This window comes from Apiospora kogelbergensis (genome assembly GCF_038363985.1).
Source record: "Apiospora kogelbergensis strain CBS 113332 chromosome Unknown utg000001l_segment0_segment0, whole genome shotgun sequence".
NCBI lineage: Eukaryota > Fungi > Ascomycota > Sordariomycetes > Amphisphaeriales > Apiosporaceae > Apiospora > Apiospora kogelbergensis.
Window position 1 is genome coordinate 3,873,475 of NW_027117418.1, and position 27,029 is coordinate 3,900,503.

General features: G+C 54.3%; 11 protein-coding genes across 11 annotated transcripts; 6 read left to right on the forward strand and 5 right to left on the reverse strand.

The window, feature by feature from the left end:
• Positions 1–1,743: 1,743 nt before the first annotated feature.
• Positions 1,744–3,258, reverse strand: PG998_001230 (uncharacterized protein; the record flags this gene model as incomplete). Its single annotated transcript, XM_066868048.1, has 5 exons — positions 1,744–1,905; positions 1,956–2,395; positions 2,460–2,571; positions 2,633–2,907; positions 2,949–3,258. 5 exons carry the CDS (start codon positions 3,256–3,258, stop codon positions 1,744–1,746), a joined length of 1,299 nt encoding a protein of 432 aa, XP_066736463.1.
• Positions 3,259–4,554: 1,296 nt separating this feature from the next.
• Positions 4,555–6,190, reverse strand: PG998_001231 (uncharacterized protein; the record flags this gene model as incomplete). The annotated part of the gene is made up of 3 exons (XM_066868049.1): positions 4,555–4,738; positions 4,800–5,745; positions 5,824–6,190. 3 exons carry the CDS (start codon positions 6,188–6,190, stop codon positions 4,555–4,557), a joined length of 1,497 nt encoding a protein of 498 aa, XP_066736464.1.
• Positions 6,191–6,925: 735 nt separating this feature from the next.
• PG998_001232 (uncharacterized protein) lies at positions 6,926–7,747 on the reverse strand (the record flags this gene model as incomplete). Its single annotated transcript, XM_066868050.1, has 1 exon — positions 6,926–7,747. One exon carries the CDS (start codon positions 7,745–7,747, stop codon positions 6,926–6,928), a length of 822 nt encoding a protein of 273 aa, XP_066736465.1.
• A 2,265-nt stretch (positions 7,748–10,012) lies between these two features.
• PG998_001233 (potassium sodium efflux p-type atpase) lies at positions 10,013–13,476 on the forward strand (the record flags this gene model as incomplete). Its single annotated transcript, XM_066868051.1, has 4 exons — positions 10,013–10,216; positions 10,273–10,472; positions 10,532–11,107; positions 11,166–13,476. The coding sequence occupies 4 exons, from the start codon at positions 10,013–10,015 to the stop codon at positions 13,474–13,476; spliced, it is 3,291 nt and encodes a 1,096-aa protein (XP_066736466.1).
• A 604-nt stretch (positions 13,477–14,080) lies between these two features.
• On the forward strand, positions 14,081–14,893 carry PG998_001234 (glycosyltransferase family 2 protein; the record flags this gene model as incomplete). The annotated part of the gene is made up of 2 exons (XM_066868052.1): positions 14,081–14,196; positions 14,275–14,893. 2 exons carry the CDS (start codon positions 14,081–14,083, stop codon positions 14,891–14,893), a joined length of 735 nt encoding a protein of 244 aa, XP_066736467.1.
• A 241-nt stretch (positions 14,894–15,134) lies between these two features.
• PG998_001235 (short-chain dehydrogenase) lies at positions 15,135–16,083 on the reverse strand (the record flags this gene model as incomplete). The annotated part of the gene is made up of 2 exons (XM_066868053.1): positions 15,135–15,835; positions 15,918–16,083. The coding sequence occupies 2 exons, from the start codon at positions 16,081–16,083 to the stop codon at positions 15,135–15,137; spliced, it is 867 nt and encodes a 288-aa protein (XP_066736468.1).
• Positions 16,084–16,617: 534 nt separating this feature from the next.
• On the forward strand, positions 16,618–17,625 carry PG998_001236 (uncharacterized protein; the record flags this gene model as incomplete). The annotated part of the gene is made up of 1 exon (XM_066868054.1): positions 16,618–17,625. One exon carries the CDS (start codon positions 16,618–16,620, stop codon positions 17,623–17,625), a length of 1,008 nt encoding a protein of 335 aa, XP_066736469.1.
• Positions 17,626–19,027: 1,402 nt separating this feature from the next.
• PG998_001237 (uncharacterized protein) lies at positions 19,028–19,990 on the forward strand (the record flags this gene model as incomplete). The annotated part of the gene is made up of 1 exon (XM_066868055.1): positions 19,028–19,990. One exon carries the CDS (start codon positions 19,028–19,030, stop codon positions 19,988–19,990), a length of 963 nt encoding a protein of 320 aa, XP_066736470.1.
• A 647-nt stretch (positions 19,991–20,637) lies between these two features.
• PG998_001238 (60S ribosomal protein eL36) lies at positions 20,638–21,526 on the reverse strand (the record flags this gene model as incomplete). The annotated part of the gene is made up of 4 exons (XM_066868056.1): positions 21,427–21,526; positions 21,038–21,112; positions 20,778–20,882; positions 20,638–20,718 (listed from the first exon to the last, which is right to left on the reverse strand). The coding sequence occupies exons 1-4, from the start codon at positions 21,484–21,486 to the stop codon at positions 20,638–20,640; spliced, it is 321 nt and encodes a 106-aa protein (XP_066736471.1). The 5' UTR covers positions 21,487–21,526.
• A 1,665-nt stretch (positions 21,527–23,191) lies between these two features.
• On the forward strand, positions 23,192–23,814 carry PG998_001239 (uncharacterized protein; the record flags this gene model as incomplete). Its single annotated transcript, XM_066868057.1, has 2 exons — positions 23,192–23,550; positions 23,661–23,814. The coding sequence occupies 2 exons, from the start codon at positions 23,192–23,194 to the stop codon at positions 23,812–23,814; spliced, it is 513 nt and encodes a 170-aa protein (XP_066736472.1).
• A 588-nt stretch (positions 23,815–24,402) lies between these two features.
• On the forward strand, positions 24,403–25,593 carry PG998_001240 (triacylglycerol lipase; the record flags this gene model as incomplete). The annotated part of the gene is made up of 1 exon (XM_066868058.1): positions 24,403–25,593. One exon carries the CDS (start codon positions 24,403–24,405, stop codon positions 25,591–25,593), a length of 1,191 nt encoding a protein of 396 aa, XP_066736473.1.
• Between the last annotated feature and the right edge of the window lie 1,436 nt (positions 25,594–27,029).

The following is a 27,029-nucleotide window of genomic DNA, read 5'->3' on the forward strand; positions in this document are numbered from 1 at the left end:
TCCAAAAGAATGAATAATCCCGCTCAGCAGGCTTGTGGAGAAGCGAGAAAGAGGGGAGGCAGAAAGGAAGCTATTCCAAGAGAAATAGAAACGAACGCGACGGGGACGGTGGCGATTCAGCGATAAAAGACCAAAACATCAGGAAAGGAGGAAGAAGAACAAAACTCTCTCTGTGTCTGCCTCTCCGTTGAGGCTCTAGCAGCACCCGGCAAATCGGTATATGTGAAAGAGGCTCAAACGCCATAGGCCTGTCCGCCAAGACGCCAACGACTCCTGAGCGTGTAGGGTAGGCCATGGTCAGGTTGCAGGGACAGCGGGACTAGATACGGGGACTGCTGCAGGTACTGGGCCAGCATGGGCCTCGGAGGCTCGGGTGGTGCAAGGGGCTGTGTGTCCTCAGTCTACTGCTCAGTGTCCTCTTTCGCAGAAACGACTTCTTCAACCCGATCTCTTCAGCGACCGGAAATACATGGTAGCCTCAGCTTTGTCCCATGTCCTACCGAAGCGGAAGCGCACCGGCGCTCAGGAATTCGAATACGGGCCCCGAGATGCAACCCAACGGCCAACAGGCGAGGAAGGGGGCCGCTGTGTGTGGTTGTGTTTTGTTTTAGGACGTTGGTCCAACCGCTGAGAGAGAGGTCTGAAACGGGGCTCGTCTCGAATGGCCGGTGATGAGTGGAGAGGCGAAGGGTCAACGAGACCCAATGGCAGCCTAGCGGGACACGAGCAGGCGAGATGAAGGTTTGGAAAGTTTCGTCCGACGTGTGTAGATGATTTGTAGGATGGGATTTCCCCCGCCCATTTGACCCGGCCTGATCGGCGACTATCTGCACAGGGTAGTGGGATTTCTGGTAGGATCATTTGAGTCCTTGACGATCAACCATCACCAGTCTTGGAGCGCAGCAGGAAGCGGTTTGGCGGAGGTGCGGCACGTTCACGTACGAGGAAAAGCAGATCGTTGAAATGCTTAGCCCTCGTGCTAAAATCAAATGACAGTTTGCCCGGTGGATCCCGTCTTACTGCCCAGTATCTTATTTACTGGATTTACTGCCCAATGCTTTAACGCCAATGCCAGGTCGTTGTAAATTAACAGTCATGCTCCCCCCTCACTTCCGCTCAGCATCTATCGTGGCTGGACAATAAGCAATCTAATTGAATACCACATACCCACGGCGTTTTCTCGATATGTACAGTACAACGGCAAGCGGCCCTTCCGAGCTGAATCATTGTAGCATCGAATGAGATAGCCGCATCCTTACGCGCGACAGATTTCGGCGGCATCTAGCATCTATACGCCGGCGCGTAGTGGTCGCTGTGTTGCCGCGATGTAGGGACGCCAAACAGGCCGCAGCTGCTACGCGCATCTGCCCCGGGTTTCTGCCCCCAGCAGAACGGGATATCGGTGATGCACTTGCCCGAGTCAGCTCAAAACAAAGGGTTGACAGTGAGGCGTCCAAATGCAAATATGTATACATTCGATCTTCGTTCGCGCAGGAGCTTCATGGGTTGCTACTACTATGTATGTGCTCGGTTGTTTTAGGTATTTATTGCTCCTGAATCCAACCACCCCCCGGAGGAGGCAGTGGAGAACTGGATCATCGACGATCATCGACGCCGTGCACTCCATAGCATCGCATCCATGGCTCCGTGCCGCTCCTTCACATACGCATGCACGTACAGCCGAATCCCGAGGCTGGGTTACCCCGAGGTCCTCGTCGACCGACACTGCTGACTGGTCCCATTTCAGAGAGAAGGGATTAAATACTGCATCCCTTGCCAGATCTCATCACCGCTTGGCCGGATCTGGTTTGCAGGCAGAACGAAGGAATTGCCCCTGAGCTCGATAGCCCATGCGTAGGTGGTTCCGGCGACGTCTGTCATGTACTGTATTACTCGGGTCAGTCGCTACCTTCGTTTGCAAAGGTGCGAACGGGGAACGCGGGGGGTTCGCTTACATCTGTGCTGCCGCCAGTCGCCGCATAGAGTGTCGAGCAAATCGGGCCGTAGGTGAACTTCTTGCCATTGGGCTTAGCAATAGCAGACTGCAATCCGCCCGCTAGAGACTCCTGTTTGGCATCGTTCGTCGCTTTCTTAGAACAGCTGTAACCATATGGGAGAAGGATGTATTGGCCATAGGAGTGGAAATCGATATAAAGCTTGATTCCCTTGCCAGCTGCAAGCTTGTCGGTAAAAGCCTTGAGAACCTTGACTTCGGGTGTATCGCCAGCAGCCTGTCCTTTGTAGTCCTCGGCAGATGGGCTTGTTGAGGCGCCGCCGCTGACTTCCCACTTGTAAGGCCAGTTTCGGTTGATGTCTGTGCCCTTGGCCGAGGTGCCTGACCGAGGCATGCGGTTCTTTCGCCAGAGTCTGTCATTGCTCTGGGTGTATTTGAAGCCTGTCACTGGTAAGACACAGGTTCTACTAGGGCGTAGACAATATCTGAACTGGATTACACTCACCGTCAGGGTTGACAACAGGGAAGAAGTAAAAGTCATAGCTGTTCAGAAAGCCCTTGATCGTGGCATTATTGCCATAACCGGAGACGAGTTGATAAGCGAAGTATTCCACGACCTTGTGGCCAGTCAGCGAGTATACGTTGCACGGCTGAAACGTTCATTTGCGAAAGACTTACCATGGTAGCGATCCACTCCCTGGCGTGAACGGTGCCATGGATGTAAATTGCCGGCTTTGCGCCGCTTCCACCGCTCCCCCACAGGTGAAGACCAGTGATCTGTCGTCCCTCGTACGAAGCTCCGATCTCGAGGATCTCCGAGTTCTGTGGAACAGCCGACTGCAGGTCTTTGATGAAGGCCAGGTGATCCTCGTAGGCGTGATAACCATCGAACCACGAATCACTGGGGAGAGCACTGGTGGTGACCTCGGCAAGAGCTGTGTGAGGCCCGTCAACTACGATACTGGCTAGATTTGTAAAGGCATGGTGGACTCACAGCTGTAACTAACCAAGGGACCCTCGGCGGCAATCGAAGCACCCAAGTCCTCGTCCAAGATTTCGTTAGGCAAGTTCAGAGCCTCAAAAGCTGCGATATCGGTGGGTGCAACAGCAACATCCATGTGGTCTGCATGGCTATGTAGCTCGCGCGTCTGCGCCAAGCCCGCAAGCTTGCTCCTCAGCGATGAGAGTCCTTCAGTCACATTAATACGGAAGGTCTTGAAGCCATCGTAAACAACTGGCTCCGGGGCAGTGACAGCCACCGAGGCCAGGGATGTCGCGGCTATGACTACCTCGAGAAGCTTCATATCGTATGGAAGTGTGACTTAGGATGCAAAAGATAGCTAAAGGGAAATCGGGGGGAGGCCTGGGGATTAAGTAGGCCACTCTCCAAATTGCGAAGGAGGCAGGTGCATCTCATTTTGAAAAGATGAACCCCAATACTAATATGGAAGGTATATTCTGAACCAGTAGGGCTGGAAAGTATAGCGTAGAACAAATCGTGGCCCGTTGGGCAATAACAAGCAAACATAATGGCAAGAGATACGAAGTTGTTATCCGCCCAGGCTGTATAAGGGGCTTCCTCTGTACCACGGCGACTTCCATATCTGGCAGGACTCTCTTAGGCATATTTGGTTGATTTATGGCGTGATTAAATTAAGTGCCTCGAGGATGCATGCTTTGCTATGAATGATGTCTCCTTTCCTCGCTTCCTTTCCGTTACCATGTCCGTGTTAGATATCCGAGCCAACAGGCATTGCATAGGTATGCAACAGTATATAATCCCAAGGGAACCAATGCAATGGCAGGCCCCAGTCTGTCACCCTCACCCCCTCCTCGTTTACTGGGGAATGGTGGCAGACAAGGGAGGTGACTTGCTGATTATGCCCCAACCTGCCAATCTGGGACTGATCATCGTTGGGGTATCGTGGGCCTTGGCTGCAACTCCATGATAAGCAGCTTCCTAGCCGAGAAGTAGCTCCGGTAGTGCCAACGAGTTTATTAAAGTTGGTAGCTATTTGCTACTAGGGCCTATGTATTGGCATCATGTATATACGTTGCACATATAGCGGCGATATGCTGTTTGCTTTTCGGTATACCAGCCGCGGCAGGTGTCTGGCAAGCAGATTTTCAGCACTTGCTCAGAGACAATATAGATCAACCAGAAATGTCGATGGCCGGGTTTTGACACCACAGCATGAATTTCCAAGGCTAGTCATGATAAGGGTGCAAGAGGATATATCGTAGTCAGTCTATACATGGCATTGCAAGCACCAAACAGAGGGGTCAGTCAGGTTCTCTGCTGCGGTACGGTTTGAGCTGCAATTGGCCAGTCATGCCTTCGCGTACATTTCGCTGAGGAAGAAACGTCAGCAGCCGACCCCCCACACTTATAACCTAGGTAGTGTTGGGACGGGACGTTTTCCCTACCACCGGATCTCGCTCAAAGTAGATACTTTTAGGCCCCGATGACACAGGGATTTCCAGGCACAGCATCTGGAGTACTTCGCCGCTGCCATTGACTGTCTAGCTGTCTAGCACAAGTATACTGCACCATATATTCACCTACCTGCAGGGGGGAACCTCCTCGCCCTACGCACTATCTACAATCTGGGCACGCTCTTCTCAGTAGCGGACTCAATGGCAGACCCAAGCTCTGGGTTGACATGCGAGAACATTTGATAGGTGCGGCGGCGGGTGTCGACATGGGCATTGCACAAATGTCCGGCGACGTTGTTGATATAGTTGTCCTGCTGGCCAGAGGTTCTACCAAGAACCTTCCACAACCTGGAAGCCTGATTAGTCACATTGCCTAATTATACAGCATCCCATGTCAACTGAAACTTACCCGTTGGCTTGCTCATAGTCGTGCGGCTGCATGTCGTCGAAGAGTGCATTGACAGCCTCGCCAGCCCACTTCTCATGGCGATTAGTTGGGCTGATGGACTTGTGTGTCAGGGGCCGGTAACTACTTGGATAGTTTGGATTGGCCCCGTAGTTTCCATTCACAGACATGGCGCCGTCACGCTGGTATGGATTAAATGCCTTCAAGGGTGCATTCACAGGGATCTGCTGGTAGTTCACCCCCAATCGGTGGCGGTGAGTATCGGGGTATGAGAAGAGGCGGGACTGGAGGACGGGGTCGGCCGATGGCTCGACGCCCGGCACCAGATGGCTCGGAGAGAAAGCAACCTGCTCGATCTCGGCGAAGTAGTTTTCGACATTTCGGTTGAGCGTCATCTTGCCGAATCGTCGCAAGGGCACTTCGCCTTGCGGCCATACCTTGGTAAGGTCAAAGATGTTCCACTTGAACTTCTCGGCTTGCTCCGGGGTCAAGACCTGGACGTATACAGTCCAGCTGGGGTGTTCACCTCGCTGAATGGCCTCGAAGAGATCTTGGGTCGAGAAATCAGGGTTTTCTGATGCCATCTTGCCGGCTTCCCCGTTCGTCATAGTCTTGCTACCCTGGTCGGTCTTCAGATGAATTTGGACATATACGAAAGAGCCATCCGGCTTGACGAACTTATGGGTGTGCCCGCTGTAGCCGTTCATGAAGCGATACGAGTAAGGCGTGCCACGATCCGAGAACAGGTGCATGACCTGGTGAATGGACTCGGGATGGGTGCTGAGGTAGTCCCAGAACATAGTTGCATCCTTGAGATTGGTCTGGGGGTTGCGCTTTTGAGTGTGGATGAACAATGGGAAGTTGGTAGGGTCACGCAGGAAGAAGACAGGCGTGTTATTGTACACCCAATCCCAGTTGCCCTCCTCGGTGTAGAACTTGACTGCGAAGCCTGCAGTACCTCCAGTTAGTGTCTGCTCGCCCCAACTAAAAGCAGTCTGATAGAGCATGGAAAGGTGCTAATACACACCTCTGGGATCCCGTGCGCTGTCGGCCGAGCCCTTCTCGCCGCCGACGGTTGAGAATCGCGCAACACACGGCGTCTTCTTGCCCACGCCGGTCAACATGTCAATAGAACAGATATCGCTAATGTCGTCTGTAACCTCAAACTCTCCATAGGCACCTGCGCCCTTGGCGTGGACCACCCGCTCGGGGATCCGCTCCCGGTCGAAATGGGCCAGAAGATCGATCAGGTGGAAATCCTGCAGCAACAGCGGTCCTTGGGTGCCAACCCGTTGCCACTTGCTTGGGTTCTCAACGGGGCAGCCATTGGAGGTCGTATAGACGGGCTTCTCGTTGTACTTGAACGTAGAAGCGGGAGCACTGTTCGAAGCCATGATAACGGTGGTTGTGCAAGTAGGTGATGGTAAATAGCCGTGGGAGTAGCAGTGATTGATTGATGATGAGCTGGCCTGGGTAACTGCTCCTTTCGACGGGTGACCTGGGGTTTCAGCCAACAACTAAGTGAATGTAAGTGATAAGCAGTCACGCAATTGCAGTCATAGGACATCACGCATTCGAACATATGTTTGCCCCTCTTTCCTCTTTCCTAGGCGACCCTGGTGGCTGGCACTGCTGGCTATCGGATCGGGGTAAGGATGGCGGGGTATGGGGTACCATACCAAAGGCAAGCAGCAAGTGCCGTGCCATGAGCCAATCATAGATGTCGTGTTTGAATTTGAATACGACTGGCTGGTAGAACAGCTTGAAGAGGCGCAGGATAGCAATATGATTGTATCTGCACAGCTACAGCGGCTTGCTCGTGGAGACTAGAATCAATTCAGAACTGCATATGTAAGAATATCTACATACATATATATTACCATGTCAACCAAGCTCGGCAGTAGGGGTAACCCTCGCCTCTCCCTGCCAATATCAGTTCCCCCGGCGGTGAGATTTTCAAAAAGCAAGAGTAATCAAGCAAATACCTAAGGGAAGGAGAGACGTGATATCGTTGGGCCCGCTGTTGTGGTTAGTTGATCCCTCATTGTGTAATTTCTTCTTGTTTTCAAGTCCTTCTCCTCTTATTGTTGTTTGTTGTTTTCCTCGTCGTGCCGTGGGAAAAGACGGGTTTACAGCTCGGCAGCTGCTTGACTCCTGGTTTTGCGGGCGGTGCGGCCAACTGGCGCAGGGGGCTTCTTCTCCTTCTTGGGTCGCCCACGCTTGTTAACCACGGTGTCGTCGCCATTAGTGGCATCATTCTCAATGTCTTCGGTCTTTTGCTTCTTGGCGGGCGAGGCGGCTTTTTCATCGACATTGGCGCTGGAAGCAGCACCGTTGGTTTCCTCGTGCTCGGCCGGGCTGTCGGCCTTTCTCTTGTCGCCAGTCTGGGGTTCGACCTTGGCGGTCTCGGCAAGAGCTTGGGCGGGTCCAGTGAATTGCGCGTCCTCCTTCTCCTTCGGCACCGTTCCAGAGGTAGGCTCAGCGTTCGGTAAGTCGGCCTTCTTGGCCAGTGGGGATACTGTTTCCTGCTCGTTGGCTGGCTGCGTCGCACTGCCCGCACCCGACGGTATGGAAGCTGCCAGTTCCTGGTCCGGCACCTCTTGGACAGAAACGGGCTTGGGAACTTCGTTCGAAACGCCATCGGATATCGCGTTAGTATCTTCTAAAGCATCTGGCTTATCGGTTTGCGCAGCCAACCCAGCCTCCGCCGCTGATTTCTTGGCGGCGGCGTCCTTGGCGTGGTCGGGAGACTTGGCGGTCTCTGTACTAGCGACTGGGGCCGACGTCAGGCCAGCCTCAGTCGTGTCAATCGGTGCAGGAACCATAGGGGCCTGTGCTGTTGCCATGGGCTCTTTGGCAATAGGTGGTAAGTCTGGTTCAGCCGGTTTGGTTTCAACACTCGGCTGCGTCTCCGGGGGTGTTGGTGGTCCATTTTCAACTGGCTTGTCCATTGGCGCAATAACTGTAAGACGAGGCAGGTAATGTTAGCACACAGTGCCGTAGCGATCACATAGCCGAGTGTCACACAACAACGTCGAAGTGATTTCCAAGCCACTTAGCTTCGCAGATAGACAGTTAGGGCTCATTCATTGCGATTCGGAAATTTCCAGAGTCGCGCAAAGAGACTTAGTAGCATTTGCAATGGCTTGATACCTTTATTGGCGGTGTTGGTCGTGCTCTCTGCCATCCTCAATGACGTAGGGAGAGCGGGCAGTCTTGGGCCAACACAGTATGCGCGCAGGCGCCAAACGGTGTGAAAGAATGGGCGTTTTGGCGTATTGGTCTTGATGGTAGAGCCAGATTGTTACGCGATGGCTGGGGCTTAAGTCGTTCAGGGCAGTAATATGTGAATGTATGCAATGAGAGATGATGATGGATGGGGAAAAGATGAAGATTCAGCAAGTGGAACGAGAAACTCGGATGAGGTGAGTGAGTGAATGGGTGAGTGAGGTGAGTGCGCGAAGCTGCTACACTCAACCAGCTACATAACATACTATGTAACCTAGACAGAGACGACGAATCAAGTCCCACCAACCGACGGCTCGGGAGAATTATTCCTTCATGGAGGGAACCTGGGGGCGACATGAGGCAATGGTGAATAGGCCTGGCAGCTCCTCGCACCCACCGTCTCCAGACACGGTACCTCGAGTGTACCCATTACCAACCCACGTAACCAACCTTTCCTGCCGAAGTTGTACCTACATACCTCATACCCTACCTATTCTGCCAGCCTCGATCGATGAGATGAGGGGAAATGTCAACGGGGGGAAACAAGGTTGGCGTACCGTACCTTATGTGCTACCGCAGCCATTAGTAATAGGAAGTGGCAGAGAAAGTGAGGTGGGAGGTTCCCTGTTTTCGGAAAAACAATATAGCGACCGACTTCCTGGAGGCAGCAGCTGGCCATCCAACTAGCCAGTCCAGACTGCCTATGCAAGCCCCAGATTAACACAGACGCAAGTAAGTGCCTGGGAGTTGGGGCAATGCGTGAAACAAAAGCAGATGTCCTCGTTAAGAGCCTCGTCGTGGTATGTGGTTCTATGGGGTGAGGAGTAGTTCCTTGTCTCCCTCCGTTGGTCAGTTGACTACTCCATCACGTCATTGAGGCGCCAAGACCCCAATGCACCGTCCTTCGTATGAGCCGCGGCGATTCCGTGTGGCATTTCGGAACAATCTCACATGGGCACACGCAAACATGCTATGGTGTTATAGACTGCAGAAATAGCAACGGCTGCGGCGCCTCCATCGGCGATTGGCCCTCCAGCGGGCCTGGGAGGCGAGAGGGGAACAGGGAGTTTCGTGGGACCTGGTCGAGCTGATAGAACTCAATCTAGTACTTTAGACGTCGAAGTCAAATACAGAAACAATCGGTCAATGTCTACACATTATGACATCAGCTCCGCATAACGACCAAGAGCTCAGTGTTTTCCCACTTCCCCCAGAACATCATCTCCGCCCTCGCTGGCCAAGCCTCCGAGCAGGTGGGACCCGAAATCCGATTCATGAAACTTCATTTATTCCCAAGCCCAAGCCGCTTCGAATGAACGGGTCTGCCTGCCAAGCCCCTTGAGGCGATATCCGGCCTGGTCACGTGCATCCCACGTTCGGCCTGTCTCGCCATCCAGCCTGTTGGTGTTTGCAAGGCCAAGACTTGGCTCTGCTAGCCAAGGCTGGGCTTCACTGAGCCAAGGCTGCCGGCTGCTTGACGAAAGAGTTGGCGATGGCTATTCGGCACCTCTGTTCCACCTCAATGGACTGATAATTCGGGTTCGCTCCTTGGTCGTCAACATGCCAATCCCCAACTAGCTCGTCGGCCAATAAGGCGCTGGAATGCTGCTGGACTTCTTGATCCCAATGCCCCTCCAACGAGGCTTATCATATCTCCCAGTGCGCAAGATGATGGTATAAGGTTCTTGGTATGCCCTTGGCATCGCCCAATGACATCGACGGGCCCAGTGACTAAACCGCCCATGCTTCCTCGTCGGTTCGCAATTGAATCGGTGTAGCATTATAAAGAAGAGGTACTTCCCCGGGCTTCTGTCGGCTTTGGAGGTCTAGAAGCCAACCGCTTTCTTCTCGCCTGCCAAGAGCCTTACCTGAGAAGTCCTACCAACAAGGAAGCATTCCAACTCTGCAGACATTATTCACCTATAGATACGCCATACGCATGAACCACCAACTGGCCGGTCTCTACTCCGACCTCGTCCTCGTACACGATGGCCGCAGAGTATCCTAGACATCCATACCTCTCGCCTGTCCAAGATGTCTTCAAGACGCTTGAGTCAGATCCCGACAGAGGACTTTCCTCTGCTCAGGTTGCCCAACTTCAAGAAAAGTACCCGCCAAACGAGCTCGATGTTGGCGGAGCCATCCCTTGGTATACCATCTTCCTCCGCCAGCTGTTCAATGCCATGATTATTGTAAGTCAATGCTTTGTCCGCCCTAAGCACCGATAGCTGACCACCGCTTGTGTTAGGTCCTGTTTTTTGCCATGGCTCTTAGCTACGGCGTTGGCGATTACGTTGAAGGCACTGTTCTGGTCGTTGTTATTGTTCTCAATGTCTCGATTGGTTTCTGGCAGGAGTATGGGGCTGAAAAGAAGATGGACGCTTTGCGCGCTCTATCTGCCCCTAGTGCTAATGTCCTGCGCGATGGAAAGACCATTGTTATTCCCAAGTAAGTATTAATGACGGGGCCGGGTTGCGAGCAAGCTTCTAGAGCTAACATACAAACAGTGCCGAGGTCGTCCCAGGTGATGTTGTACTCTTGAAAATGGGTGACACCATCCCTGCAGATATCCGTCTGTTCGAAGCCATGAACTTCAGTGCTGATGAACAATCACTCACTGGCGAATCGGTCCCCGTCGAGAAAGTTATCGAAAACCTGGAGGACGAAGAGCTTGGCATCGGCGATCGGATCAACCTCGGATATGGAACCACTGTTGTCATCAAAGGCCGTGGCCGTGGTGTTGTTATTGCCACGGGTATGCAAACCGAAGTGGGCAAGATCGCTGCCTCGACTTCCGGTAAGCAGCGCAAGGAAGGTCGGTCCATGAACTACAAGAAGTATGGCAAGCGACAACCCGTCGTCGGCGGTCTAAAGCGCGCGTATGACTTCTTCGGCAAGTTCCTGGGATTGACCGAGGGCACACCGCTACAGATCAAACTCTCGAAGTTGGCATACATGCTCTTTGGCTGCGCACTGGTTCTTGCCTTGATCGTCTTTGCCGTAAACAACTTCACAGGCAACCGCGAGGTCATCATTTACGCCATCAGTACTGGTATTGCTATCATCCCCGAGTCTCTTGTTGCGTAAGTTTATCCCTCAGATCATCCCTCCATCATGAACACCTTCTAACATGGTGCCCAGTGTCTTAACTATTACCATGGTCGTTGCAACAACGGTCATGAGGAAGGCCAACGTTGTGGTTCGAGACCTCTCAGCTCTTGAAGCACTGGGAGGAGTGACCAACATTTGTTCCGACAAGACAGGTACCTTGACGCAAGGTGCCATGATTGTCAAGAAAGTTTGGCTGCCGAGGAAGACCATCTACACTGTTCGCGACTCCAAGGATCCTTCTGATCCGACTGTAGGACGAGTCACCGTCTCTGAGGTGGACCCCAATGCCCCCCCCAAAGAGCCGGAGAAGCGCGATTTTGATCAGGAGCGGAGTGCCGGCGCCCTCAAATTCGACGTCCCCGACGAGAAACTCCACAACAAGCCCAAGAAAGAGGAAGAGATAGAAGCTACCATGACACCAGACCTGGAATCATTCCTCCTCGCCGCGGCCCTTTGCAACCTTTCTACTGTCAGGCATGAGACGGAAGCCAATGCTGATGAACGCAAATGGAAAACCACTGGTGAGCCTACCGAAATCGCACTCCAAGTCTTTGCGCACCGCTTCCAGAAAGGCAAGAAGACCCTCGAGGGTGAAGGAGGCTGGAAGCAGGTTGCCGAGTTCCCCTTTGACAGTAGCATCAAGCGCATGTCAGTCATCTACAACGGCCCCGACCTTGGCCACAGCATGGTTTTCACCAAGGGTGCCGTGGAGCGTATCATCGATCTTTGCACTACCGTTGGACTCGGCGATCAACAAGAGCAGATGACAGATGCTTACAAGGAAAAGCTCTTGAAGCAGATGGATGAATTCGCATCTCTTGGTCAACGTGTTCTCGCTGTTGCTTCTCGCCCCTGGGACGGTATATACGAGGAGAAGTCTTCGGCCAACGATACCGAAAAGGACGAGGCTCTGCGCAACCGAGTCGAAACCGGACTTACTCTTCTTGGCCTCGTTGGTATCTACGACCCGCCCCGTCGCGAGACCAAGCCCGCCATCGCCGAATGTTCCACAGCCGGTATCAGGGTGCACATGTTGACTGGCGATCACCCCTCGACTGCAGCTGCAATTGCCAGAGAAGTCGGCATCATCCCGCATGATATGGGTGTCCTCTCGAAAGATGTGGCTGATGCTCTGATCCAGAAGGCAAACGACTTTGACAAGTTGACCGAGGATGAGATCGATGCTTTGCCCGAATTGCCCCTTGTTCTTGCTCGCTGCGCTCCTGACACCAAAACTCGCATGATCGAAGCTCTCCGACGTCGCAACGCCTTCATGGCCATGACGGGTGACGGTGTCAACGATGCTCCCTCGCTGTCCAGCGCTGACGTTGGCATCGCCATGGGTTCGGGATCTGACGTTGCCAAGTCGGCAGCCAAGATCGTCTTGACCGATGACAAGTTCAACTCCATTGTCGCTGCCATCCGTGAAGGTCGCCGCATGTTTGATAACATCCAGAAGTTCATCTTACATCTGCTGACCTCCAACGTCGGCGAGGTCATTCTGTTGATCTGTGGTCTTGGCTTCCGTGACGGCACTGGCTTCTCCGTATTTCCCATTTCGCCACTGCAAATTCTCTGGATTAACATGGTAACCTCGTCCTTCCCTGCGTTTGGTCTTGGCCGTGAGCCCCCGTCGCGCCAGGTCATGCGCCGCCCACCTCACGACAAGAAACGCGGTGTCTTCACCAACCAGATCCTCGTGGACATGGTGGTCTATGGCACGGTTATGGGTACTCTTACTCTCATGACATTCGTCATCGTCGTCTACGCAGCCAACGGCGGGAACCTCGGCCACGGCTGCAACGAGCACTTCTCGGAGGAGTGCAGGCCCGTCTTCCGCGCCCGCGCCGCCGTGTTCGCCGAGCTGACCTGGCTCATCCTTATCAGTGCCTGGGAATTCAAGGACCTCCGCCGCTCCATGTTCAAGCTGAACCCCGAGTCGACGTCTATCTTGTCCTTCGCCAAGGATATCTACAACAACAAGTTCTTGTTCTGGGCCGTATCAATCGGTTTCGTCTCGGTCTTCCCCGTCGTCTACATCCCCACCGTCAACACGGTCGTCTTCAAGCACGTAGGCATCACGTGGGAGTGGGGCATCTGCTTCGCGGCCCTTGTTATCTTCGTGGCCTGCATTGAACTCTGGAAGATGATCAAGCGGCAGTTCCGCCTGCTCGAGGGTGGTGCCGTCGTCCGGGGTGCCTTCAACCAGGGTGACGAGGAGGCCGGCCGCAAGTTCAACCACACGATGAGCTTCAGCAGTCTAAAGAGCTGGCGGAGCATCGGACGCAAGACGACGGGCGACACGGCGGTCTCCCGATCGGTTTCTAAGAGCAAGGAGTAGTGTTTTCGCTTATGGTAGAGTGGAGAGAGGGGGTTGATATTACTTGTGATATACACTTGAGTGGGCAGGCTGCCGCCCAAAAACATAAGATACCCTTTATACGCAGTGGATCATGTCGAGAGTGATCTAGATGACGGCAGAGAGCCGGCAGAGAGCCGGCAGATATTCAAAGATGGTAGTAGTAGATCAGAGTGAGAGGCGGCTATAGAGACGAGGAGTTAATTAAATCAAAGTTTTCCAGTTACCATATGCTCGCACAACTGACTTCGTTATACACATACATATATATAGGCGTATCCCAGAATAGCCTAGTAGAGAATACCTAGGTACACACCAGTGAACAATCACCAATCGATAAGGCCTCGCCGCGTCAATCTCCCGTCTGTCCGTCTCCATCTGCTGCACTGCACAGCACATGCACTGCAACTGCACTGCACCTAGGCAATCAACGAAGCCAGATCAGCCACTACCACCACCTACCTACTGTTGCCAACCTCAAGCCGCTCCTTTTATTCAGCATTCCCATTCCTCCGATATTTCGGCCTAATAAGATTGATTCCTCGACTCGCGACCCTTCCTACCTACTTGATTCCCAAACTACACCATGGCCCCCGTTAAGACCGCTTCAGGGGACAGGTACTCCGTTCTCCTGCCGACTTTCAACGAGCGCAAGAACTTGCCCATTGTCGCATGGCTGCTGAACCGCACCTTTACCGAGAAGTATGCTTGATCATTATGCCATCTCCCGTGTCCGTTTTGTAGTCGGTTCCTCGCTTACGGATATGCGCTTTCGAACAGCAAGCTTGACTGGGAACTCATCATCATTGACGACGGCTCGCCCGATGGCACCCAAGAAGTCGCCCTCCAGCTCGTAAAGGCCTACAGCCCCCATGTCGTCCTCAAGACGCGCACCGGGAAGCTGGGTCTCGGCACCGCCTACGTCCACGGCCTGCAGTTCGCCACGGGCAACTTCGTCATCATCATGGACGCCGACTTCAGCCACCATCCCAAGTTCATCCCCCAGATGATCGCCAAGCAGCAGACCGCAAACTACGACATCGTTACGGGCACCCGATATGCCGGCGACGGCGGCGTCTACGGCTGGGATCTAAAGCGCAAGTTCGTCAGCCGCGGTGCCAACCTCTTCGCCGACACTGTGCTGCGACCCGGCGTGAGCGATCTCACCGGCAGCTTCCGCCTGTACAAGAAAGCCGTGCTACAGAAGGTCATCGAGAAGACCGAGAGCAAGGGCTACACATTCCAGATGGAGATGATGGTGCGCGCCAAGGCCATGGGCTGCACCGTGGCCGAGGTCCCCATCAGCTTCGTCGACCGTGTCTACGGAGAGAGCAAGCTGGGCGGCGACGAGATTGTGGAATACGCAAAGGGTGTGCTGAGCTTATGGGCCAAGGTCTGAAAGGATGGGGGAGACTGCTGCCAGGAAAGGGACTGCTGTAAACAGATGAGATACGAGGTTGCCCCGCTTGACGCTGAAATGCCACGATGGGGGGCAAAAGGACGCATGGCGTTGGCAAGGCTGGCTTTTCTTGATACAAATACTAATAATACAGGTTGAAGCCACAGTTCTGTTCGTTGTAGCCCATCTTCTGACGTAGATCGGATGCTGGCTGCCTGGCCGGTGTCAACTAGAGCCTCCTTCACATATTCCGGCCACCGCCCACCATGAGCGTTTGCCCTGACACGTAGCTGAACATTGGTGAGCACATTGCCAGGATAGCGCTGGCTGCCTCGGTTGCCGTTCCCGGTCTTCGTAACGGGATGTCCGTGTACAACGCTGGCCCCGCGGCCTTCTTCTGTGCCTCGGGGATGCCAATGGCGATCTTCTCACCCCCGGGTCCTGTGACGAATGCACCCATCTCTTTGGCCTGCGTCAGACGGGTAGCGATGTGTCCGAAGGCGATAGTGTTGGCTCGCACACCAAAGGACGGGCCCCACTCCTTCGCAATGGTCTTAGTGAGCCCCGTCACGCCGGCTTTGGCGAGGGCGTAGTTGGCCTGCCCGGCGTTGCCGTGGACGCCCGATGAGCTCGAGACGTTGACGATGGCGCGTGGCTCGCCGTCCTTGACGCGGAAGTAGGGCGCCGCCTCGCGGACGAGCTTGAAGGGGGCAGTGCAGTGCAGGGCGACGATGGCGTCCCACTGCTGGTCCGTCATCTTGTGGATGACGCCGTCCCACGTGTAGCCGGCGTTGTTGACGATGATGTGGATCTTGCCCTGGCCAAATTCAGCGGCGGACTTGATGAGGGCTTTGAGGTAGGCGTCGTCGAGCACATCGCCCGGCACGGCTATGGCCTGGCCGCCGGCGCTGCTGATGGAGTCGGCTACGGCCTTGGCCTTTGCTACAGATGCATACACGGTGAGTGACGGTCAACGGAGCAAGATCGAGCACGGCGCTTATAAACCGCCATATTCGTTACGTACCACTGTCGATATCCGAGACAACTACTTTGGCGCCTTCATTGGCAAACAGCCTGGCGGCTTCGGCCCCAATACCTTGCCCCGAGCCTGTGATGATGGCCACTTGGCCGGCAAGCATGCCTTTTGGCCAGTTGAGCTGGCTAGCTATTTGCGATATGCGTTGGGCCATTTAGAGGATTCGGCAACTTGAACGGCTGTACAATACAAGTGACATTAGCAGGCGATGGATCGGTGTCTTATACCAAGTCGAACTGCGGGGTGTTCTGGTTCATCTGGACGACGCGGGGGGGGAGCTACCCCGGATCTGCGCCCACCACAACGACGATGCCGAGGTCCCCAGCATCGACGACCTCGTACTCGTTGACGGCGGCTTGGCCCCAAGTGGTCTGGAATATCCGGGTGCAAGGGCTGTCTTTCCCCCGAAGTCTATTGATACAATGAATGCTAGCTGCCATCTACCTTGCGTGTGCAGATGCAACTTTCGGCGATTAGATTAGTACTTACTTAGTACTTACTTCTTACTTGTCTCGTCTACCCCACCTACCACCTGCTGAACGGACCTTCCCAGTTCCCAGGGACCCGCATGCCTGGCTGCCTTCTGCCTGGCTTTCTATAGCGGACGAGACCACCACTCGGAATGCTGCCACCCTCCAATCGCTCAACAACACCAAATATCTACCTCGCGCTCTGAAATGACATAACAATGCGCGGACGCGGTGGCCCAAGGGGGCAAAGGGGTGGCAGAGGGGGAAGGCGCGCTCCGTCTGGACCGTGGAGCCGCCTGAAGCCCGTTGACCTCGACCCGTTGGAGGCCATAGGCCTGCCTTCCAAGGGCGACAACCGACTGCTCGACTTCAAGACCCAAGAACGGTATTACACAAAGATTGTCGAGCGCTACATGTCCTTCTGCTCCGACGCCGGTGAGCGCCAAGAACTTCTCCGTCGCTTCTCCTCGCTCCAGTTGTCCGAACCTCTCCACACCACGCCCAAGCCGCCGCCCTCTACTTCTTCAACCCCCGGCGGCCCTCCGAGACCCGTCCCACGACACGCATCTAGCGCCCCCGCTGTCCCTGCCGCCACGTCCCTACCAGCCTCCGCCGATACGCAGAGCCTCTCGGACGTTCTGGCAGCGCTTAGGAAGCTGCGCGAGGGGATCGTGGCGTCCAAACGGGCCGATGACTTCGCCGTGCAAGCCTACCTGTTCTGCATCCGGCTCTCGGTGCTGGTCAAGCACCCGGAGTCGTACCACCCGGCCATCCTGCACCTGCTGCGCCGCATCCAGCCGCGGCACCCAGGAGGCGCCGCCGTCGCCCTGACCAGCGTCGAGACGAGCGAGGTGGTGGGCTACCTGGTACTCGACACGGCCTGCCGCCGCGGCGACCTCGCCGAGGCCTACGCGCTGCGCAGCCGCTACCGCCTACGCGACCCCAAGATCGACGGCGTGCTCGACGCGCTGGCCCACGACAACTACGTGCTCTACAAGCGGCTGCGGCGGAGCGTCGACGGGCACAAGGCGAAGCTGCTCGAGTTCGGCGAGGGCGCCATGCGCCAGCACACACTCAAGTGCTTCGGGCGAGGCTACCTCGGCGTGGAACTGGAGTTCCTGGAGGAGTGCGCGGACTCTACATGGATGGACCTCGTTACTAACGATGGCGTCGGCTGGGAACTAGACGGGAGCAAGGTGGTCATTCGCAAGATCAAGGCCAGGTAGAAGGCGAGATTTGGCTGGCTGGCATGGCGTCGGTATAGATACCCTCCCGGTTGTGGTACAGCGTGTGCTGTGCTTATACGAAGTTCACATCATATGATTTCTCCTTTAACTTTTCCGGGCAGTGTTGCTACAGACCACGCCCACTCGTGTGACCAGGACTACTGTGTGCACGTGGTTTTGAGCAATATCAAATAGATATTCGCTTGAGCTTGTTCTTCTTTACTCCAAACAAAGGCGGCTTGACGAAGCCTTTTGTATCCCTCGTCGCACAGACAACACCAAGGCTACAAAGAACTTCCCCGAAAATATAACAAGGGGGTGTCTAAAAGCCTGGGGGCATTATCCCACCAGCAGTCAGCACTTACTGAATTGGTCCAGAATCGAAAGAACGTCCACCATAATGTGTCTTCACTTAGAGGTCCAACTAGCCTGCGGCTGCCCGACACACCGCAACCGGACCCTGCCATGCGACGAGGTTGAAGCTGGTCGCTCCTGTCCGCACCCAAAGGTGCAGCGCGAGACTATTCCGTATTGGTGTCGGAACAACGAGACGTGCGACTACAGAGCGAGGAAGCGGCTAATGAGGGGCTTGCGGAACAGGACAGAAGATGGTGCTGGGAGGCTGATCCAGGAACAGCAACAACGATCAAAACAAGCTGCAGCCAATTCTAATTCCAGGCCAGGCCGGGTGTAAAAGGGTGTGAAGGCAACTACAGTGCCTGTCCCAAGATACCGGATAGCGGTGAATAGGAATTGTACAACTACCATGGTATTACACCTTCTCTACTTGACTGACACTGAACTATACCGTGTCCAGGACGGCGATGATATACAGGTGGCGAAGGTGGCCAGCCACAAAAGGAGATGCGATAGAGTGGATGCTATTTGCAGAGCACCGAAGTATTACCGCACTAGAAAATAAACCCCCAACATTATATCCTCCATTGCCTCTTCTAAGGGACCCAAATAGCGTCTTCGCAGACAGACCATCCCGAGCAGGCAATCTGCATGTCTCTGTATCACGTATATTGGTCGTCGTGTACCGTAAGCGAGCATTTGCCGACGATTCCGGTGCCAAATCAACGTTGTTGTATCAACGGCGCTGGAATGTCTCTAGCGGGCATCCAGAAAGCCACATTTTAGAAAGACCTCTCACATAAGCATTGAGATTGATCGAGGCTGCGCAGGTGGTTATCCGGCAATCGCCACCCAGGTTTCTACTACAGCACCTTCCTTGAGAGGGCCGGAAGATAGAATAGGGGTGGAGAGGAAATCACGGCCGATTCGCAAACCCTCCATCTCCCATCTCCCCAAACAAAACCCACGACACTTGTCTGTTGGTATTGCTATACAGCTTGGAGCACTGCATACATACATACATGCATACATACGAATCCCTACCATGGCATCGGCTACCAGTAACGACTCCTGGGCGATCAAGCTTCCGCCTCCGCCCCATGTGCTTCACGAACTCGTTGGCAACGCCAGACTACTGACGCCCCCAGATCAAATCCCGGAGCCGGGGTCGAAGGAGGTCGAGCGCGATCGCTCTACGCGCGTAGAGATCTGGCGTGTGGAGGTCAACAGGCTGGAGCCGTCCTGCAGCTGCTCACTGGCGACGTACCAGTCGCCCACCATGTACTGGTGCCCCAACTGCGGCGCGCAGCTCGAGGGTATCTCCTACGACCAATTCCCCGACGGCCAGGGCCTCACGCGCTTACCGACCGGCCGCCGGTCCATCGCCAACGTGTGGCCCGTGGTCAAGCCGAGCGAAAAAACCAACGTGCACCGAAACCGACTGGTGCGGCGGAGCCGGGTGCGCCTGTTCCATCCTAACGAGTTCACTGATGGCTTCGACAAGGGCATCAGCTGGCTCCTGGCTAAGACCAGGCTGCAGGGGGTCATCGACCGCCGGAAGATGAAGAGGCAGCCGTACATGCCGCCAGAGTACGGCGATATGCCGGGCTCCGTGACGGAGATGGAACCTAAGTACGCCCCCGTCGACGACAACCCGGCCGCGCAGCACGGCAACCCCGTCCTCGAGCTCTGCGCGCAGCGGAAACCGGCGGCCAAGCTGGGCGACAGCGTCCCCAAGACGGAGATGTACCGCTCCCTGCGGGGTAACCCAATCGCCGACTTGAAAGACCACCCGTCAGTTTCCTCCCTGCTCGATGCGTGGAGTAGCAGCAGCGGTGATGGTGATAGGCGTAATGGTAAGAAGCCAAAGCTGACACTGGATGCGTCGGCAGAAAGGCTCGGCCGCGCACAATTACTTCTCTCCAAAAAATACGGAGATTCAGCTATGAGTCCCCCCAACGCTCAAGCGATTCCCGCCCAGGGTACAACAAATATACGAGGGAATTGAGGAAACAAGGAAGGTACAGGCAACCCAATTCACAGGAGTTGAGGCAAGTATCGCCTGCTCTTGGGCTCTTCAAAAGCAACGACTCGTGTCAAACGGATTGGCAAGACCTAGTAGCGTAGGAAAAGCTTCAGGTCTCAACAATGAAACGTCGTTTCGAGGCTTCCAATGAGCAAGCGGCGGGATTTATGGCCGCGGCGGTGGATGTCCCAACCCCACCAGCAGGAAACAACACAGCTCAGCAAAGGGATGACCCTTACTGGGTGCGTCTAATAGGTGGTGGCCTTGCCTAAATTCTCTTGGGCCATAGGGAAATCATATAACCCCCGAGACAAAAAGATCAAATGGGACGTGTTGGGGCGGGTATGATGGGTGAGCGATACTGTCACTACAGGAATGTTTCTGGAAGATGCCCGTCGAATGCTTTAGCAAGCCAGCGTTATAGACGTAATTGTAATCTGTCATTCAGAACTGAACTTCAGTTCGCGCAAGTGGTATTGACTTTGCGATCTACCTAGCAGCTATGTCTGCCGGTGAGGTAACCTTTCCCATCATCTCGTAGTGAAAATCCATGTTTCGTAAGACAACGCCAGATCCGATGCCAGTTGTTTTTTTTGCTCTCCTTCACTTGTCACCATGCATGACCACGTTTAGTGACCAGCACGACGAGACTCAGCGATGACACGCTGGAGCTCGTCAACCTTCGCCTTGGCACGGCCGAAAGTACCGAGCTGGCGCGGATATTAGCATAAATGTTGTTTAGTCTTGGTGAATGGGACTCTTAACGTACTCTCTTCTTGGCGAGCTTACGGGCACGCTTGTCGCGGGAGTTGCGGAGCAACTCAATAACGCGGCGCTCGTAGGGGGCGAGACCGGACACCTCCTTGACGACGTCCTTTATAATAATGTTAGCTGACTAGTCTTGCTGCGTCGAGACCCTCCCGGCGATCTATCATCGTCTTGCGCGCTTTTCGGATAAACGGCTGAGCGATTCGAACACCGTCGGGAGGAAACCGTCGGTTCGACGTGGAAGAGAGAGATATAACGTACTCGGACGAAAGAGGTGCGCTTGCTCAGGTGACCCTTGGTGCGGGAGACTCTGGGCTTGGCGACACGAGCGGTGGTCTATATTCCTCCAAGTCAGCCAACGTCCATCGTCTGCGGTGTGCTTCGTAGATCAACAACAACAAGAACGAATCATTGTGTGTCAAAGCAGCAGCAGAGATCCTCCACGAGGTGAGACGATGCGAGAAGACCTCCTGTCACACAAGAGATCCGCCGACTTTGCCTGCCCATTCCCGCAAGATTTCCCTGCCGCTGAGATGGCTGAGCGGATGCTTGGTTCTTGTTGTTCTTTTTCTTCTGTTCTTCAATCTTTTCCGCTTGGTCGCCCAAGACAGAAGGAAGGAAAAAGCCGGAGGTGTGGTGGTTCATCCTACCTTGTGGCCTTTGTTGGCGCCAACGGCCAAACCGGTGCGAGCAGGAGCTTCCTTGGCCATCTTGATGGATTGATGGGCGTGAATGCTGTGGTGTTTGGGGTTAGTTGTCGTCGGTTTGTGAGGAGAGAAATCGCAAAAGTTCGATCAAAGCCGCTTGTCAAATTTCGAGTGGGCACTTTTGCTCTTTTCCGAAAGAATTATTCAATTGTGTGGAGTGGAGAGGCGGTGTGGTGGTGGCTTTGGCTAGCCCGACGTGTGGCTAAAGAGAACTGGCCAGTGCACTCCATGTGGCACAGTTCAGGTCCCAGCCTCCGATTAATGAGAGCCCATTGGTTGCTCTTCCGTGAGACACATGCCGCCCTGCCGCCGTATTGGCCGTGATATCGATATTGACTGCGCTATCTTCTCCTGGACACCAATCGCCAACGCCCTAGCCTCTTGTTTGTCTGTCCCACCCGTGTTTCCTTCAGGCCCGGTGTGGCGAATTGTGAACATTCGACCTAGATAATTGTCGTCGTTGGTCGTTCCGAGCGGAACCGCCATTGTGATTGTATAACAGACTCCTAGCACCTGACACTGCAGCCATGAACCCAGCAAGAATAGCTCCGACAAAACCGAATGCACAAGAGGCCGCACGAAGCCGAACACGAAGCCTTCGTGCCGGCCAATCTGTCGATTTGTGCTCGTACATATTTCAACCGCGCAGGCAAACTGTGAACGTTGTGTGCTTTTCGTCAACTGCTCGGGCCCTACGACTCGCTAAAGTGGCTCCGTGGTTTCCCTCGCGGTCTCTGTAGTTGCTGTAGTTGCTGTAGTTGCTGTAGTTGCTGTAGTTGCTGTAGTTGCTGTAGAGGCTGCAGCAACCATCCCTATCCCCCAGCTGCATAACCACGCAGATGGGGGGTTGAGGCTGATACTAAAACGTTTATTACTGCACTCGATTATCGTGGGAACTCGTGTCAAGCAAGTATGCATAGAATCCTCAAATCCCAGACCAAGGAATCGTTGTCATGTGCTAAACGCCCGTAACCTACCAAGCCCGTCAGCTTTCCAACTCACGGAAGCCTCGGTGAATTGCCTGTTGCACATAGAGTACAATATCACTCTTCTTGCCCTGTTGGTGCCGCGTAGCTCAAGGCGTTTGCCGAACATGAAACACGTTGCTGGACGCGGGTGGTCGATATATACGGTAATACGCATCCCTATTCCGGCGAAGTCCGCACGGTACACAATCAGCTAGGGCTGCCGATCGCTGTGGATATTGGCTCGCCTAAAGCGTAGACGATCTGGTTATGTGGGCGCACTTACTCCTTCGAGCAAGCCCGGTTTGCAGATTGCATCACGGATCGGCAGCCGTACACCACTGCATTCTCGCCCAACTGGGATTTCTTGGCAGGGGAGGCACAAACGTTGTCTTCCAAGATGCCGATGTTCACCAGGCACCAGGTACCAGGCAATGCCATCACCGTAACCTAGGAAGTGGAATCGTGGATACTCGAAAAGCATGTTAGAGGCACAACTACCATGAGAGGCTGGCAGACTGGACGTGGAGGGGTATTAAATAGAAGCCCTTGGGCCCCTGCCCAGGACCCTGCCTTCATCTCGGTCCTTGATAGTTATTGATACATAGTTGAGATGGTTGTTGATCTCCATTCCATTCGAATCTACTTTCCCACACAGTCCTAGTCATTTACCTTAATTCCGAGCCAACCTACCTGGTGCCCCTCATAATCTTCTACGAATTCACGCATTACCGGTTTCCAAGATGCTCTTTTCCGCCGCCCTTGTTGGGTTGATGGCCAGTGCCGTGGCCTCGACACCCCTGAAGTACAAGATGCCTGCCAACATGAAGGTCGCTGCCGACTGCGTCATGCCTGCTGAGTACAGCATCAGCAGCTTCTCGGTCTATACGGACAACACCAACCAGACCACAGTCTCGTTCGCCTATGTGGACTCGGCCACGGGCATCAACACACGTTGCGAGCGCGACACGGCCTCGAAACCCCACAGCACGAACCCAGGCCTGGCTTCCCGCTATGCCTGCGACGATGCCAACGTCGAGTTCATCTACCAGACCACGGGTGTGGCAGGTCTAACCGTGATCGAGGCTGCATGCCCCTCGAGGTGAGTTTGTTGCTGCTGCTGTTAAATATCCCACACGGGGTTTTCTCAAGATCGAGTCCGCGAAAAGAGCAACGGGCAAGGGATTCGAATGCTAATGGGTATACTTTTAGTGGTTCCTCAGCATTCGAGGCCTCGGGCCTTGTTCCCTTCAACCTCACATGTAGCTCTGCGCCGACGGGGCAGAACTGCACCTCGAGCCCAGTGGACATTTCCAGGGAGTTCACGAGTCTGCAGCCGCGACCCGCTGGTGCCGTTGCCCAGTGATGTGCTTGCGAGGGTACCAGATGAGAGGCTCAAGCGGATATAAGAGACGCATGGAGAATGCTTCGGAGACGCATGACTGTTATATGTAATATGGCCCGACAGACGATAATGTGATAATTTATTCATGACTCATCGAGCCATGGTCGAAGGCTCATCCTGTAGTTGTAAGTTGGGGTTCAAATAGGCCGAGGAATAAGTCGACCGTCCCTGCCTTCCCAGACACCAGAGTACCCCGCATTATGCCAAGGGACGCCACCACTCGATGTTCAGGTGGTCCGACTAATCAGAGTAAGCGCTGGAATGACCGAAATGACCACCCAGTGGCGGGTTGCTCCCAATTGTGTCCATCCTCAGCCTTTAAGTTGACCGTGAATGCATCACACGACAAAGGCTCGAGCAGCGTCCCAATGCAGCGTGATGCCGGTTTCTCCCTCCCTATGGCCACTAATTCGTGATGCCTGGCTCTATCCAGTAGCACCCTGCCTCTCTCATTAATGCATTGAGCTTCCCATTATGGGCACTTACCATCAACTACCTTCGAAATACCGATATCGACATCACTTTTATGATTGAACTTCTTTGAACGAAATGCTCCCGAAATTCTTCAGATTGCTTGCGTTCTCGTATGTTGTAGCAGCTGCACTGGGGCCGGCCCAAGCTGCAAACGACCAGAAGCCCCTTCGTGTCGCCGGAACCAACAATCCAGCCAGCGGCATCTCCACCCGTCTCTTCGCTCACCTGGAGCGCTTGTCAAGACTGGTCGACATTGCGTACTGCGTTGGCACGACTGGACTCAGTCGACCTTTCGAATGCGTGTCACGATGCAAGGACTTTCCAACGCTTGAATTGGTGGAATCATGGAATACAGGGGTGTTGATGAGCGACAGCTGTGGCTACGTTGCTGTCGACCATGGCGCGAATCGCAAGACAAGCGCACTTGACCGCGGCGCCATAATTATCGCGTTCCGTGGCACGTATAGCATCACGAACACCGTTGTCGACCTGAGTACTGTCCCGCAGGAGTACGTTCCGTATCCTTCGCCGGACGGGGAGGAAGACAGTCCACCTAAGGAGCCGGAACACAGGTGCGACAACTGCACGGTGCACATGGGCTTTCTGGCCTCCTGGAAGATTGCTAGAGAAAGCGTGCTGCCTACGCTGAAGCCCCTGGTGGCACGATATCCCGACTACCCTATCCATCTCGTTGGACATAGTCTCGGTGGCGCCGTGGCGGCGCTGGCTGCTCTGGAGATGAAAGTCATACTCGGCTGGGATAACGTTGTTGTGACAACCTTTGGAGAGCCAAGAGTTGGCAATGTCGGGTTTGTGAGATACTTGGATGCCGTGTTTGGCCTGAAGAATAAGCATACGGATGCCGAGCAATATGATTATCGACGGTTGACTCACGTGGACGACCCTGTGCCACTGCTTCCTCTCTCGGAATGGGGTTTCAGATCACATGCTGGGGAGATGTTCATCTCCAAGTCAGACCTTAGCCCGGCACCAGAAGACATCTTCCTTTGCGTGGGCGATATCGACCCGGGGTGCATAGCAGGCTCGGAAGGCGAGCCACCTAGTCTGGGAGCCACTGAATGGGACGATGGAGCCTCGCAGGCGGAGCGCAGATCCTGGGGGATCCCGTCGCGGCTCAAACTCTGGCAGCTTTTGTTCGCTCATCGCGACTACTTCTGGCGCCTGGGCTTGTGTGTCCCTGGCGGAGATCCGATAGATTGGGGCCGAGACAGGTATCCGAATGTGAGCGGAAGCGATGAACTGTAGGATGCCACGCAGCAGGACTGGGGCTTATTGTTTACCTAGGACCTAAGAAGGAAGGAGTGAAAAACAAACCACAGCAGAGCTTGCCGTGTGATCATACCAGCGTGTCATTGTTGCGACTTCCTATCCCATCACACTTGCTAGTGTATTCAAATCGGTATGGCGGTGAAACGGAAGTGTCAAAGTATGCAATTATGGAGACTCGGCCAGTGTAGCATCAAATACGTTGATAATATATAATCCAGTAATCTACAGCATTGATCCAATACCCATGACCTTGAAGCCAAGCTCATCAGTATATGCCCGAGCTCTGGATATGTAAGGTCCGGATTGAATTCCGAGCACCCTCTCTGCCCGTCCCGAACAGGCAGAGAAGATAACCTTGGCGTCCCGTCGGACAGCACATCGCATTAGCTAACCACAGTAGTCTAAACGCTTACCTGATGATGCATGATGAACGCAACGTAATCCAGTTTTCTCCCCGTCTTTAAAACATTCTGTTTTTCTTCTTCTTTCTATTTTGGCCATCCATCTTTTCTCGGTCGAATCAGCTGCACTTAGACTCGGAAGATGCAGCGCGAGGGTGTTCAGCTTATTCTCGAGTCCTCTATCTGTCGGCCAGTCGAGAGCTCCGGAAAGGAGAGGTCCCCAGCGGCCAGGCAGCGAGGAGGTTGGGAAGAGAGAGAAAGAGAGAAGCCGGCGGACGAGGACCCTGAGGCTGGACGTTCGAAGTGGGCTTTCGCTTTCGGGGCTAACGAGCAACTAGCCCACTTGGGGCGTTGCGATGGTGCCCACACGCGGCGAAGGGAAAAGGAGGGCAAGCTGGCAAGAGAGGGGTTAGATTACATAGAGACAGGCAGAGTAGAGAAAAACAGGGTCCCTTCCTTCTGGATTCTGGAATGGAAGGATACAAGTAATCAGAGTCCCGACAAGAGGGACCCGTTCCGTTCAGATATAGCATGGGAGGTACGGAGTATGTATGTATGTATGAATGCATGCATGTATGTACACACAGTAGGCACAGGTACTCGCACGCACGACTCGCTCATAACCGTTGGCCCAAGAGGCTTTATGCTTAATGCCTTTGGTCTCTTGTTCCCTCTCCAGCCAAAAAGGGTGCTTTCGGTCTGGCTCCTGGTATGGCCACCACCCCCTAAACGTGGCTTGTGTGTTCGGCGAAGACGCCCAAAACCTGTTTTGGGCCTTCCTCTGGTTATTGGTTTGCCCATCAACGGTCGGTAGGCTGTGAGAGAACCACGCGTACGTCGAATACTTACATATCGAGTTGTACAAAAGCACGGGGTACCTGCACCTAATCGGTTGCCGAGACTCGGCTAATTGCAAGTCGGCCAAACACTCACTATGCTATGCATGCCCTATTCCTTGTTATCTTGATTTGTGCTGTGCGGCCACCTATTATCTTCCATTATTGTATGAAC